Source organism: Medicago sativa, chromosome 6 (genome assembly GCF_051527215.1).
Source record: "Medicago sativa cultivar Bolivia chromosome 6, Bolivia_mono, whole genome shotgun sequence".
NCBI lineage: Eukaryota > Viridiplantae > Streptophyta > Magnoliopsida > Fabales > Fabaceae > Medicago > Medicago sativa.
The window spans coordinates 38,756,594-38,772,582 of NC_140754.1; the positions used below are offsets into that span (position 1 = coordinate 38,756,594).

General features: G+C 37.2%; 2 protein-coding genes across 2 annotated transcripts; both read right to left on the reverse strand.

Moving 5' to 3' along the window:
* Positions 1–1,914: 1,914 nt before the first annotated feature.
* Positions 1,915–4,436, reverse strand: LOC146915017 (uncharacterized; the record flags this gene model as incomplete). The annotated part of the gene is made up of 1 exon (XM_085721201.1): positions 1,915–4,436. A coding segment is annotated over one exon (594 nt), but the record flags the coding sequence as incomplete, so codon positions are not given.
* Positions 4,437–11,469: 7,033 nt separating this feature from the next.
* On the reverse strand, positions 11,470–14,716 carry LOC146915018 (uncharacterized). The gene is made up of 3 exons (XM_085721202.1): positions 14,643–14,716; positions 13,892–14,497; positions 11,470–11,497 (listed from the first exon to the last, which is right to left on the reverse strand). The coding sequence occupies exons 1-3, from the start codon at positions 14,714–14,716 to the stop codon at positions 11,470–11,472; spliced, it is 708 nt and encodes a 235-aa protein (XP_085577328.1).
* Between the last annotated feature and the right edge of the window lie 1,273 nt (positions 14,717–15,989).

The following is a 15,989-nucleotide window of genomic DNA, read 5'->3' on the forward strand; positions in this document are numbered from 1 at the left end:
TTGACCTTATTGTTAAAGATCCGGTCATTTCTCGACTTCCAAATAACTCAAATTGCCGAAAGCCAAATTAACCAAGCCCCTCTCTTCAATTTCTTCAAACGTATATCATCCAACCAACCATTAATATGAAGAAATAAATTTGGCGGGGTGATGACGTTGAATTGCAACCACCTCATCACCTCCAACCAAACTCTAGATGTCACTCTACAATGCAAAAGCAAATGCACCTCCGTTTCATCTTCAAGCTCACAAAACACACACCTCTTAGAGTCATCAACCGCCAAAAGATGTCTTCTCACAAGATTAACCTGGGTTGGAATGCGGTCTAGAAGCAAGGTCCACAAGAATGCCAACACCTTTGACGGTGCCTTACTCTTCCAAAGATTTCGGAACACCACCTCCTCGTCCCCACTCCAAACCCCCTCTACTAACCACAAGTCTTGTGGGATTTTGTAACAAGACTTCAAGAAAAAAACTCCCCCGCCCCCCCCCCCCCCCCCCCCCCCCCCCCCCCCCCCCGGCTTCAAACACCACCAATCATCACCTTCCCTCAACACCACCCCTTCCAACCTTTGAAAAAGGCTTTGTAAAAGTGCATTTTCCCACCAAACAACTCTCTGCGCCAAGGTAGCCTCCACCCCCCCTCCTTCCAAGGAATAATGCCACGCCTCCCCCACCTTGAAATCTTGATCATGTGAAATCAAAAAAAGCCTTGGGAAATGGACACTAACGGGCTCATTTGCTAACCAAGCTTCCTTCCAAAAGAGAGTATCCATGCATGTTTTGTTTGGATGAAACATGCACCTAGAGACCTTTGTTGATTTAAATCTTAATTTGCATTTGGTTTGGATGAAAAGTAATTTGACAATCACAAACCAAAAAAAAAAGAAGAAGAAGAATAAAAGATAAGAACGAGGAAGAAAATTGAACATTCATTGGAACAATTCTTACTTCCTTCGTGACTAGGATAATTTCCGCCATCTTGCCAAAAATTTTCCCAATCATGTTAATCAAGTCCAATAACAATGGATGCTCATTTTTTTTTCCTTTTTTGTCATCCCTATATTTCAATTAATTACGGTTTGTAAAAATCAAGATTACTGTTTATCCAAACTAATTCAGTTTCTTTGTAACAATAAAACAAACAAAAATGAAGATATTGGTCAAAATACAATAACATCAAATAATATTTGTCATTGAGTAAACAAACAAATCAAAGTCTTAAACAACAAGGTATATAGGTGCATCCAATCCTGATTCTCTTTATATAAGAATATTCTCTTTATATATACACCATGATAAAATTTGAAGGGGTCAAAATGGATACATACGTGATAGTAATTGGTGTTTAAAATTTTAAAGAAGATGAAAAAAAATTATGCTTCAATCCAATGGACGGAGAAAGCTAATATCTAAGATAAAACAAAAACAAAAAATCAAATAGAGAAAAACATGCATTATTTGTTAGAGGCAAAAGAACAAATGAATAGATGAAAAAAGCATGATTGGAGATGGTAGAGAAAAAATATGGTTGGTGTTGAATATATGAACCTTTATATATACACCATGATGAAGTATTGGTTAGGGTTTTTGTTGCTTGTTTTATACATTGAAATAGCAACTGGATGCTAAGTGTGTCTGACTATATTCTTTTGTTTTTCAGTTTTTCTTTTAAAAAAGTGTTTAACTTTTTTATATTTATTCTTTTCGAATTGTTAGTATTATTTTATTATTTTAAAATGGACCTGACCTTCTTTTTATATTTATTCTTTTCGAATTGTTAGTATTATTTTATTATTTTAAAATGGACCTGACCTTCTTTTGTCTTTACATATAGTACAATTAGACTACTGTACCAAACATTTTATTTTGGTAAACCTTCTCCATTGCTTATGAACTTGTGATGGGAATTGAAATTTATGGTTAGAGATAAAATAATATAATGCTTTAAATTAGTTTTCCTTTATAAAAATAGCTGAGTCTTTGCTTTAAATAATATAATGGTTGCAAATGCGATGCAAAGTAATATTATATGAATTAATTTTTTTAAAACTCGTTATTAAATGGCTTTGAATACAAAGGGGAAGACAATTATCTTTTTCACTCTATAGTATGAATTTACTAAATAAAGTGAATTGAAATAATCAGAGTCTCTATCTATAATATAAACCTTAAATTCCAGAAGAAGAGAGAAAGAACAGTTAATTAACATTTATAGAAGAGAAATATATGCAGATAGATCAAGACTCGTGACTAAGAATATAACATAATATTCAAGGTCGATCATTTGTTGATTTGTGCACACTTTAGATGTTAATAATAATCTTAGTATCATATACTTAATAACCTATATACTTAAAGGCCAAACGGATTACAATTTATAACTAATTAAAATTGCTTAACATCATATTTCATAAAGCTAAGATCCAAATGAACGTGATGAGACTTTTAACACCATATAATGAACATAAATAAAAAAAAAAAAAACGTATGCATCTAATCTGTATGACACCAAGTAGCAATTAAACACATATACTTCAAAGATTCACTTGTTTTTCTTGGTGGGTTGAGTACCCCTTGTTCTTTTGTCCGAGTTGTCGGTTGAGTACTCATTGTAATTTTTTTACTTTCCCATAAAATTCTTTTGATCCAGAGAGAGAAACTAGAAACAAAACTTAACCAAACAATTAAGGCTTAAGAATATTTTTTAACTTTATCTTTTAATTAAAATCTATTTTGATCATTTATCTTTTAAAAGATTCACTTTGGTCATTTATTCTTTAAATACAAGCTGATTAGATGTCACCATTTTCGTCCCCAAAATCTCTAATAATTTGATTAGATACATCTTCTTCTTTTAAAGATTCATTAATTTGGATCCGACTCCTTTAAAGTGGGCAATTCACTCTAGAGTGTAAAATGAACAATATAAGCCCTTAATTAACAAATTAAAGGTAGATAATGTAAATACATCATAACAAATCATAAGTTTGTTACAATAACAACTTTAGGTTTTCTCGCTTTACACTTTACTCACACTTTAGAAAATCCTTGTCACATTAATTTCAGGAAAAATGAAATACAATTCAAAATTTCAAATAATAATGCACAGCTTCTTACACTAATTTTCTAAAAATCGAATTAGCTTATAATTTTTATAAAAGTAATTCAGCACTGATACACTACATTGTACCAGATGTAATGTCTGTTAGTTGGAACAGGTTAATCTTTTATGAACAAAAAGTGTCATATATGTGTTTCTATAGTTCCTTTAGCATTTTAAAGGTTTAATGTTGCCACTTTGTCACTTAAGCCATTTTAAGCCAAACCAGTATGAGAGCTCAAAATGATTTACAAACTCAATGCGCACAACTGATAACTCCAATGCAACAAAAAAACAACCCACAAATTGAATCAATATACACAAATGCAGAGAAGTTCCTAACTTTAGAGTTAGAAGGATCAATGTACACAAATGCCGTCAAGGTTGAAATAAGTTACTCTTTTCGTACAATAGATTATCAAGCACAGCAAAAATAATAAAATTGCTTGAAAATGAAATATTCCTAGTTATAAAAAAAAAAAAAAAAAAAAAAAAGTTAATATGTCTTTACCGCCTGTAATTTGGGCGAGTTCCGGTTTACCCCCTGTAAAAAAATGTTTAGATTCCAACCCTGTAATTTAAGACTCTTTCGTTTTAGACCCTGAGGCCATCTGACTGGACAAAATGCTGACATGGCATGCTGAGTGGCACGCTGACAGTGCATATTTGATTATGTGGCACGCTGACCGTATAATTAATTTTGTTCTTTATTTTTTTTAAGGGCAAAGACATATTAACCCTAAAAAAATGGGATTGTCAAATTAGCTACTTGACTGTTATCAAGTTTGCTCTGAGCAATCTCTTTTAAACTGGTCCAAGATCGTTTTCGTCTTTTTCTCACCGTGCTCTGAGTTTTCGCTCCTTCTACTCTGGCAGACATGCTTGGAGTTTTAAACGTGTTTTTGAATGCAGAACTATTCCTGCTTCTCTTCTTTCCTTCTAACAAGATTGGTGTACTTGTGCTTTGTGGAGTTTGAAGACCATTCGTAAGGGTGGCATCCTTAGCTACAACTTCTGAACCAAAAGCATTAATTTTACCTGCTTCGTCTTTCCCTAAAATCTTTTTCACTGATTTTGAAGATTCATGCACAATTGGTTTTGTAGCAGGTGTTGATTCTGAGGATGATTTATCTTTTGTCGAGCATATCTTTTTTACATGTCCCTTAGTGGTACCTCTCTTGAGATTCCGATGTGAACAGAAATGGCACGTGTACACTACATTGTTTTGAGAGATGCTGCCAAACTTCTTGTTCCTATGCCTCTTTGATCTATTCTTCTCAATTCGTACAGTTGAATTAAAGCCGGGATGAAGAACAGTATCACACCTGTAGTGAAATCAAAGAATGGTAAATATATTTAATGAATCGTAGGAAACTTCCAAGTATCAAATCTAAGTTAAACCAAAACTTCTGAATAGTAGAGTTAGTGGAAATGCTGGAAGTTACTTTTTGGTAGCACTGGCCCACTAACTTGGCAGTTACTCTGAGAACTTCTAACGTGGCTTTAAGCTTTGAAAGTACAATCACGCGCCCCCCAAATGTCATTAATGCTATGTTTGTTTGTCTCTTTTGAATTGCAAACGTTTTTACTCAAAACACTTAGTCAATTCATACACTACTCACTTCACAACAAACACTTTTCTTTCAACCGGTTCACTTGTGAAGTAAGCGCAATTCTCTGCTTCTCAAACCCTAGAACCCTAAATCTTCATCTTATGGCAACCTCAACAAGTGGTTCCAGCATGCAACTGAAGTGGATAAAATAGTCACAAGAAAGGGGGGGTTTGAATTGTGACCCTTTAAAAATTAACCTGCAACTTAAAAATGATTCTCAAGTAGTTTACTTGGAATAGTTAAGTTAACTTTCTGACTTCAGAATGTTCTAACGTTCTTGTGCAGATTATGCAAAAACTGATTTAATTAAGTAACTGTGTTTTGTGTGTTTAGTGTATACTGAATTTAAAAAAGTAAAGGGAAGAGAAAGAACACACAGAAGTTTATAGTGGTTCCCCCAATGTGGGTTAGTCCACTCCTCACAATCTTGTGAGAGTTTCCACTATGATGCTTGAGATAACCTCTCAAATCATGCACCTTACAATCTGTGTTCACCTGAACACTTACAATCCTGTATTCTCTAAGCCTCAGCAAGCTTGCACCTTGTTGCTAAGTTAACCACTTAGACTTTTACAACCTTTGCTCAAACTAACACTTTAGTACCCCTAAAGCCAGATGAGACTTTGTTACTATTTGTATGAAGGTTTGAATGTTTGTGAATCAAACAGACAAGAAGAAAGAAAGAGAAGTTATCTTAGAGATAACAAAGAGTATTGATGTGCACTAAGTAATGAAAGCCTTAGAGATTGATCAATTTTAGTTTGCAAAAGCTTCAAACAAACTTTGTTGTTTTCTTGTATGCTTTGCAATTTGTCTGGAGTTTGAATGTTTGAGAATCAAACAGAGGAGGGGGAAGAGAAAGTTATCTTTGCACGAGATAACAGAGAGTATTGATGTGCACTAAGGAAACAAAAGCCTTAGAGATTGATCAATTTCAGATTGCAAGAGCTTCAAACAAAATCAAGTTGTTTTCTTGCATGCTTTGCAATGGTGCAAGTAATGTTGAGCATTTGATCTCTATTTATAGAGTTTTTGGGCTCAGATAGCCATTGTGGGGTGTCCAATGGTGTTATGCCACGTGTCCTAGGCCCCACAAGCTTTTACTTGAAAATCTGGGTGAACATTCTGACCATCAGAATGTTGTTACGTTCCTAGGATAAACATCAGAATGTTGTTGTGTTCTTCATCAGAATGTTGATATTCATGATGTTCTTCATTTGGGTTCATCCATGATGAATGTTTGATGAGTTTCTGGGCTTGTTCAAGGCGTGACATGAGATTTGTTAGGCTTTATCCACCAAAAGGTAACTTTTCCATATGCTTCAAAAGTTGCTGGATAAAGCAGGATAAAGTTGATTCAAACCTGCCTTGGATATTGTGCAGGAGAGAGAGGATAGTGGGTCTGCAACTTCAGGCCCATGCTTCTAGGAGATTTGCTTGATTCTTATCAGAGGACAAGTTATCTCTGATGCAAGATCTCCTTTTGCTACCTTTTTCATCTTTCCACCAACTACACTGTTCATGGCTGGAAGCATGTGCAGGAGTGAAACATTCTGACCATCAGAATGTTTCATTTGCTCTTACTTTAGGATGATTTGTGATAGAATTCTGGCAAGTGCACCAAAAACTATCGAAGTAGTAAAATTATCGATCCCACGAGGACTGTTTTTAACTTCAATAATTCAATTGCGTTATAGAAATAGGATGTATAAAATTTATTTTTAGTTTGCCACTAGGCAGAAGATTTGGTTTGATTTTATGAAATCAAATAAAAGAAATAGGTTTGATTAAGAAAATATGGAGAGAGATGAGATCAGGTCTGTCGAATCCTCTATGTTTCCCCTAATTGGTTAATGCACCTATTATTACTAATGATTCTCTAGTTTCACGATAGTTAACAAATTAGCCCTAATCAATCCCTTGAGTTAGGACCCTCTTTTTAAACTACAGCCCCTAATTCCTTAGGTGGTCTAATAATCATCAAAGGTTTAAGCACGTTAACCTAATATCACTAACAAACGATTATCCATTCCTAGACTAACCATGTTTATTAGAACAATTCAATTAGGTCTAAGTCGAAAGCTATGGTCAGTAGTCATTCGTTCTCACAAAATCATGTTTATATTTGATCAGGATATAAAAAGCATTAAGAACAATTGAATTGAATGAAAACTAGAATATCATTAATAAGTAATAGAGTTTCACAGCAACATGTATCAATTAGGGTTACATAGATTCATCTCTGACCTAATCTCTGAGAGATTTAGCTACTCATAATCGAGTTTACAAATAGCATAATCAATGAAAGAATTAAAACATACATAAACTGGGTTAGAGATGATGAAATCCTCTCCGCTGCAGCCTTCTGGGTGTTAAAATCGCACTTTAGCTCTCCAAAATCGTAATCCTTATGTTTGAGAGTGACTTCAGCTTAAATAGGCAACTTCTGGATCGCCCAAAATCGCACCACGATTTAGAAATCGTACCACGATGGCCTCTTTGAACCCTAATTTCCTTAAAAGCCCTTCTTGAAATCGTATCACGATTGGATGGATCGTATTGCGATCCAACTCCTCAAAAAACATGCTCTCTGACTTCAAGAAATCGTATTGCGATTAGCAAATCGCAGTACGATGGCTTCATTCCAGTTCTTCCAGATTTGATGCTTTTAACTGCTCCTGGACACTTAATGTTGCTTAGAACTCTATCAAAATGTCAAAATAAGTCCTAAAAATTACGTAATGACAGCATGTCATCACAACCCCAAACTTAAACCATTCCTTGTCCTCAAGGAATTTGCTTGCAACAGTGACAAACGACAGTAAAATAACAGTTACCTGACAAAACGATAGTACCCAAAAGTTCATTCTCCTTCTAGCTAAAGATGAGCTAGTCTGACTTATTCGCATCCACCAATTCACAACTCCTCGCATCAATTTGAAATAGGGTTCTACCAGTCGACATGCAAGTCTACATATTACCATAAGCTTGAAAAGTTTCTAAATATCAATCAAAGTCAATATCATTACACACTTTTGAGGTCTTCAGGGTTATAACGGGGCTTAGGTGAAAGGTGGGATATATTTGGATAAGTAGGCTACACAAAATTTGAGTTAGGCATTCCTACGAAAGTTAAAGTACAAAATTCAATCCTTCCTTCATTCACCTTGTGGAATAACAATCAATGCAAAGGTACTAGAGAATGTTTTCAGCAGTAGGGACAATCGAGTTTGAAGTTACTCGGATTTTCAATGTGTTTTGTCCCTTTCTTTTCATCATTTCATTTTCATCATATATATTTTTTTTTCATACACCATTTTTATGTGTATATTTTGCATGACAATTTCATAATTCTTTCATTTTTGTTCTCTAATTCTCTAGTACCCCCACCCCAAACTTAGTTGGTTGCAAATTCCAATAGCAACCCCAAACTTAATCTTTAGCAACATTCTACAATGCCTTAACTCAGAAATTCATTAAGGGACAAGTCCTAAAAGTCTCTAGGCTTGTAATGTAGTTTGTCACCGAACAAAAAGTTCTAATCCTACCGGCTCACAATTGGTTAAGAAAGGATAAATTTAACAAATTAAAACAGGGTAGGCTTCAAAAAGGCTCACAGGACCAAGCACTTTTGCCTCAGTGTGTAATTGACAAAGACCAATCAATAATAGAGAAACAATGCAAGTTCTAGAAATGTAGTTGCATGGAAAACTAATCTAAATATAAGTAAATTGAAAAACAAGATTTGGCAATGAACCTTATGGCTGAGATTTGTGGGAGTATGTGACTACCTAGCAACGCCGTACACTTTGCCTTTGAATCAAGTCACCCCTCCTTTAGAACTTTTGGAATACCGTTTCATCAAACAACTGTTACTAAACTGGAATAGGTCACATAACAAACAAATCCGTTAATAATAAACAAGTGCAAATTTATCACAAAAGGGGAAATTAGTTCAACGGACTTTTGACAATACGAGAAATAAAAACAATACGGAATGAAATAAAATTGTTCAACAGAAAATAAAAATTACAACAAAACAATAAAACAAGCAAAGCTGGACCCTCAGTGATCCAGTCCCATATCCACATCATCATCACCACCAGTCCCGGGTATCCCATCAAAGAAGTCATCAGCATCTGCCTTCTCTCCTGCCTCGAAATCATCAGTGATCTCCTTCTTCATGAAAGCAGCATATCGCTCTTGGCGATCAAAGTAAGCATCCATAGACTCCCTAGACTTGTCAAACCTCTCATAAGACCCGGTGATAGGCCTCCTATGCATCTGTGCCTCTGCAGCAAACTCAGCGGAGAACCTCGGACGGTTAACCCACATGAGATCAGAGGTCTCATTCATCCAGTTAGCAGAACTGAACATATACTCTAGAACCATAGGATGAACTGGAGGGTAAGAACCATGCTGACTACTACCCTCTCCATGCTCCATTTGTGGTGGCTGCTGCGGTGGTGGTGCCTCAGGTTCACCACTTCTCCTTCGTATATACTCAGCATATTTCTTCATCAAGACATCCATAGTCTTGTCCGTGATAGGCTTAGTGGTCGGAGTATGCAAATCACCCTCAAATTCTTGCACCAACTTCTTTTCACATAGCCAATTAATCATGCTCCCATGCCCATAGACCGACTTGTTTCCTTTTGCAAACATATGAATGTTGTTGGCGATGAGTTCACCAACATTAATGTGTTGTTGATCAAGAATAGCAGAAACAGTGAGCACTCGCTTGAGAGGAATCTCAGAAGAGCAAGATGTGCTCTCAAGCGTCTGAATAACAAAAGATGCCCACGCCTTTGGAATGGGCAAAAACTCAGCATATGTCAACATCCTAGCCCTCTTCCATGAAGCCCCTGGCCTACACATTTGGGCAAGCAACTCAGCCCATCGATCATCACCCCAACTTTTTGCTTCCCTCTCCAACCTCCGAACTGCACACTCTTCAGGAGCAACCAACCCAAGCAAGTTGTTGATTGTATCAGGGCTAAAATCTATGACCTTCCCTCGCACATACGACTGATATTTCGTTTCCGTGAAACGAGCGTTTGAATAGAACTCCATCACAACAGACTTGTTATTCTCTTCCGGTACCATGCTATTCAATTCTTCCCATCCTCTCTCACGAAGCATTGTGTCGAAAATGGGGTATTTCGTGAGATTCACCACATCAAACTGCCTCTCCCCTACAACCTCGAAACCCTTGCAGTAATTAAACCATGCACGAGCATCATCGGAAATGAAACGGTTAACATTGGATGGTGGAACGGGGGTTCGTTTGCGTTTGTTTTGGCTAGATGAAGGTTGGGTGGTTGTTTTCTTAGGCTTGGATTGTTGACGGGTCAATGGTTTGGAGGGTGGTTGTTGTTTGGGTGCCATTGATGAAAATTGGATGATTTGGTGAAAAGGGTAAGATGAATATGTTGGATTATGTGGATGAAGATGAAGGTTATTGAAGGAATTGATGTTGGGAAGTGTTAGGAAGATGAAAAATTGGTAGAAAAGGGATGAATTTCGTGGTTAGGGTTTCTGGAGAAATTTGGGCAGAGTAACACTAGGAAAAAGGGTCGAATGGTTGGTGCTGGAAACTGCTGGGTTTTTATAGAGCCTGATAAAATCGTACTGCGATGGTATAATCGTATTACGATTTCAGTTTGTAACGGTTATTTTTTTCAAATTCTTGATGCCATCGTAATGCGATTAGCCCATCGTAGTGCGATTTGTCTGAAACAGAAAGGGTGCAAAATTTTTCCATTGATCGTATTACGATACCCCAATCGTAATACGATTTCAAAAGTCAAAGTCCAGGTGTTTGACTTCACCATCGTACTACGATTTTACAATCGTAATGCGATGTTGTAAAGTCAGAATGCCAATATTTTAAAATTTTAAAATTTTTTCTGGACTTCTACTTTTGAAAAATAATTATTCTTGGAAAGGGAGATTGTGATACAACATCAGTATTGTATTACAATCTTCCTGGCAGGGCTTGCACACATATTTTTTTTTTTTATTAATTTTTTTTTTTTTTTTTTTTTTTTTGGAAAATCCTCTGCCTGTTTTGTGTTTTGTTGTAAAAGAAAAATTAAAAGATGAAAGCAATAAATTATACCTGAAAATAAATTAGTGGGTTGCCTCCCACCCAGCGCTTCTTTATCGTCACTAGCTTGACTGATGACGATCCCTAAGGATCAGTTGATGTCTCTCCCTCTTCATTATTTGGGAGCCCTCCTTCACGGTACCTTTTCAGCTTTCGTCCCTTACCCTTATAAGTTCCTTGTGCACCAGACTTCCTTAGGTCCACAGCTTCATCAACAGGTTTGTTTCTTGCCAACCCTTCGTCACAGTACCTCCTAATTCTTTCTAAAGTATCAGAGAGAATTGAAAGCATACACCATTGAAAAGCAGCCGGCCCATTACGCATCCCACAGGGAATCCTCTTATAAGCAAATTTACCACCTGGACCAGTGGTCGTAGTCTTTGTTTCATTGTTACCAGTTGTCAATCCCCCATACTTGTTGTCACGGATGTCTCCTGATGATTGTTGTTGCATCTGTTCTTTGCTTACTTCCAGTTGCTTAGCACCCTTTATTACTCCAACATCTTCAATCACTTCTTTTCTGTCTATAGATTTCACACTTTCCACCTCCGTAGATTGAATAGGTTGAGATTCAAGGGATTTATCTTCGACTGTTTCTTCCACAACGTCAATCCGGTAACACTTGGGATTCTCATCTTGGTGCTTCATTGCCTCAAAGATATTGAAAACAACCTGCTCATTGTGGAATCTCAACATTAACTCTCCACGTTCAACATCAATCAAAGCACGACCAGTTGCAAGGAAAGGTCTTCCTAGAATGAGTGGCATATCCTCATCTTCAGCCATATCTAAGACCACAAAATCTGCTGGGAACACCAAGTCATTAACCTTGACTAGCACATCTTCAAGTATACCGAAAGGATAAGAGATTGACCGATCAGCTAAAGTAATGGTCATTCTTGTTGGTTTTGGTTCCCCACACTTAAGTTTCTTCATCATTGAAAGTGGCATCAGATTTATACTTGCTCCCAAGTCACATAAAGCTCTTCCAATGTCTACCGGTCCAATTGAACAAGGGATAGTAAAGGCACCAGGATCCTTCAACTTAGGTGGCAGCTTCTTTTGAAGAATAGCACTACAATTTTCAGAAAGTGCTATGTTCTCATCATCCTTAGGCTTCCTTCGTTTAGTCAACAAGTCTTTCATGAACTTAGCATACAACGGCATTTGATCAAGAGCTTCGCCGAAAGGAATGTTCACCTGAAGTTGTGAGAAAAGTTGCATGAACTTCTTGAATTGACCTTCATCCTTTTCTTTCTTCTTTGAAAGGTGAGGGTATGGAAGCTTCACATATGATGGAATGACCTGTGGTTTGTCTCCATCTTTCAAAATTTGACTCTTCGACTTCCTCAAGATTGAATCTTCATCAATTAACTTCTCACTTTTTTCTCCCTCTATTTTTTTCTTCCTTTCATTTTCAACTACTCCATGGTCATTTTCTTTTTCAACTACGCCCTCACTATTCTTTTCAACTTCACCATTCTCCTCTACCTCAACTACTGCATCAACCTTCTTTGGAGCTTTTGGAACTAAAGGTGTCAAAACCTTTTTGCTCCTCAATTCAATAGCATTACAAGACTCATTCTTAGGGTTATCTTTAGTGTTACCTGAGAATCCGCCTTTACTTTGTTCAGCCAATTGCTTAGCTAATTGCCCCAGTTGAGTTTCAAGCATCTTCCTAGAAGCTTCATTGTTCTTTCTTTCAGCTTCTTGACTCTTCTTCATCTCTTCAAAGTTGCCTTGAGTCATCTTCATGAAGTTCATCATGGTTTCCTCAAGAGCTGATGGCTTCCTTTGTTGTTGTTGAGGAGGAGTGAGCATCTGAGAGTTCAAAGCATTGTTATTTGAGTAGCTTAGATTTGGATGCTTATTAATGCCTGAATTGTAGTATTGATTCTGCCTTTGATAACCTCCCATGAAGTTAGCTTCTTCATTTGATCCTTCTGGAACACATTCACCATTGGGATGTTCTTCACCACATAAGTCACACTTGATTGCAGCTACTTGTTGTTGCTTATGAGCCAAAGTGAAGCCTTGAAACTCCTTAGTTAGAGCTTCGATTTGTTTGTTCATAGCTGCTTGGTTAGCAAGGATAGCAGTTTGTTCACTCACCCCAAACACTCCTCTTTCTTTCTTTTTAGCTTGATCACGATACTCATTGCCAGCCATGTTTTCAATTAGAGCTTGAACTTCATGATCAGTTTTGCTCTTGAGACTACCTCCCGCGGAAGCATCTAAGAACATTCTAGTGTTTGGTGTTACCCCCTCAGTGAAGATTTGGAGGTATTGTTTCTCGGTGAACTCATGATTAGGGCACCTCTTAAGAAGCAAATTGAATCGCTCCCAAGCATCATACAATGATTCACCTTCTCCTTGCTTGAAGTTAGAGATCTCCATCTTCTTTTCCCAATATTTAGACATAGGGAAATATTTCTCCAAGAACTTCAGCTCTAACTCTTCCCATGTTTGGACAGTCCCGTTTGGTATTGTCAGCAACCAATCTTTTGCTCTTCCCGTCAAGGTGAAAGGAAACAGCCTTAGCTTCTTTTGTGCTTCAGTCACGGTGGCTGGTTGCACACAAAACTCGCAGGTTTCAGCAAAGCGGCTCAAGTGTTCATGAGGACTCATAGCTTCAGTCCCATCGAATTGCTTGTCCCTCAAACCGTTGAGGACAGTTGTCTTGATGTCGAAAGCTACAGGGTTAGCTGGTTGAAAAGTGTGGGTCAGTTGACCGCGATGAGTGGCTAACCCGTAGTCTCCTAGCTTAGGTCTCGGTGGTACAACTCCTTCTCCTTCCATAGTTGCAGATTTCGGAGAAGAGACTGTTTCAGATTCACTTGAGAGTTGTTCCGGTATTTGTTCTCGAACACCCGGTGGAACGGACTGAGCTAACCTTTGTGACCGGACAGCTTTCCGAAGTGCTCTAGCAGTCCTTTCAATTTCTGGATCGTACTCTAAGTCGTCTGAGCTCTGTTTACCTCGCATAAACAGCAAAATACCTTAGTAGCACTGCACAACTCAAAGTAATCAAGTGAATATGAAAACAGAAAAATAAAAATTAAAAACAGAAAATTAAATTGCAAAATCCCTAAAAATGGGATTGTCAAATTAGCTACTTGACTGTTATCAAGTTTGCTCTGAGCAATCTCTTTTAAACTGGTCCAAGATCGTTTTCGTCTTTTTCTCACCGTGCTCTGAGTTTTCGTTCCTTCTACTCTGGCAGACATGCTTGGAGTTTTAAACGTGTTTTTGAATGCAGAACTATTCCTGCTTCTCTTCTTTCCTTCTAACAAGATTGGTGTACTTGTGCTTTGTGGAGTTTGAAGACCATTCGTAAGGGTGGCATCCTTAGCTACAACTTCTGAACCAAAAGCATTAATTTTACCTGCTTCGTCTTTCCCTAAAATCTTTTTCACTGATTTTGAAGATTCATGCACAATTGGTTTTGTAGCAGGTGTTGATTCTGAGGATGATTTATCTTTTGTCGAGCATATCTTTTTTACATGTCCCTTAGTGGTACCTCTCTTGAGATTCCGATGTGAACAGAAATGGCACGTGTACACTACATTGTTTTGAGAGATGCTGCCAAACTTCTTGTTCCTATGCCTCTTTGATCTATTCTTCTCAATTCGTACAGTTGAATTAAAGCTGGGATGAAGAACAGTATCACACCTGTAGTGAAATCAAAGAATGGTAAATATATTTAATGAATCGTAGGAAACTTCCAAGTATCAAATCTAAGTTAAACCAAAACTTCTGAATAGTAGAGTTAGTGGAAATGCTGGAAGTTACTTTTTGGTAGCACTGGCCCACTAACTTGGCAGTTACTCTGAGAACTTCTAACGTGGCTTTAAGCTTTGAAAGTACAATCACGCGCCCCCCAAATGTCATTAATGCTATGTTTGTTTGTCTCTTTTGAATTGCAAACGTTTTTACTCAAAACACTTAGTCAATTCATACACTACTCACTTCACAACAAACACTTTTCTTTCAACCGGTTCACTTGTGAAGTAAGCGCAATTCTCTGCTTCTCAAACCCTAGAACCCTAAATCTTCATCTTATGGCAACCTCAACAAGTGGTTCCAGCATGCAACTGAAGTGGATAAAATAGTCACAAGAAAGGGGGGGTTTGAATTGTGACCCTTTAAAAATTAACCTGCAACTTAAAAATGATTCTCAAGTAGTTTACTTGGAATAGTTAAGTTAACTTTCTGACTTCAGAATGTTCTAACGTTCTTGTGCAGATTATGCAAAAACTGATTTAATTAAGTAACTGTGTTTTGTGTGTTTAGTGTATACTGAATTTAAAAAAGTAAAGGGAAGAGAAAGAACACACAGAAGTTTATAGTGGTTCCCCCAATGTGGGTTAGTCCACTCCTCACAATCTTGTGAGAGTTTCCACTATGATGCTTGAGATAACCTCTCAAATCATGCACCTTACAATCTGTGTTCACCTGAACACTTACAATCCTGTATTCTCTAAGCCTCAGCAAGCTTGCACCTTGTTGCTAAGTTAACCACTTAGACTTTTACAACCTTTGCTCAAACTAACACTTTAGTACCCCTAAAGCCAGATGAGACTTTGTTACTATTTGTATGAAGGTTTGAATGTTTGTGAATCAAACAGACAAGAAGAAAGAAAGAGAAGTTATCTTAGAGATAACAAAGAGTATTGATGTGCACTAAGTAATGAAAGCCTTAGAGATTGATCAATTTTAGTTTGCAAAAGCTTCAAACAAACTTTGTTGTTTTCTTGTATGCTTTGCAATTTGTCTGGAGTTTGAATGTTTGAGAATCAAACAGAGGAGGGGGAAGAGAAAGTTATCTTTGCACGAGATAACAGAGAGTATTGATGTGCACTAAGGAAACAAAAGCCTTAGAGATTGATCAATTTCAGATTGCAAGAGCTTCAAACAAAATCAAGTTGTTTTCTTGTATGCTTTGCAATGGTGCAAGTAATGTTGAGCATTTGATCTCTATTTATAGAGTTTTTGGGCTCAGATAGCCATTGTGGGGTGTCCAATGGTGTTATGCCACGTGTCCTAGGCCCCACAAGCTTTTACTTGAAAATCTGGGTGAACATTCTGACCATCAGAATGTTGTTACGTTCCTAGGATAAACATCAGAATGTTGTTGTGTTCTTCATCAGAATGTTGATATTCA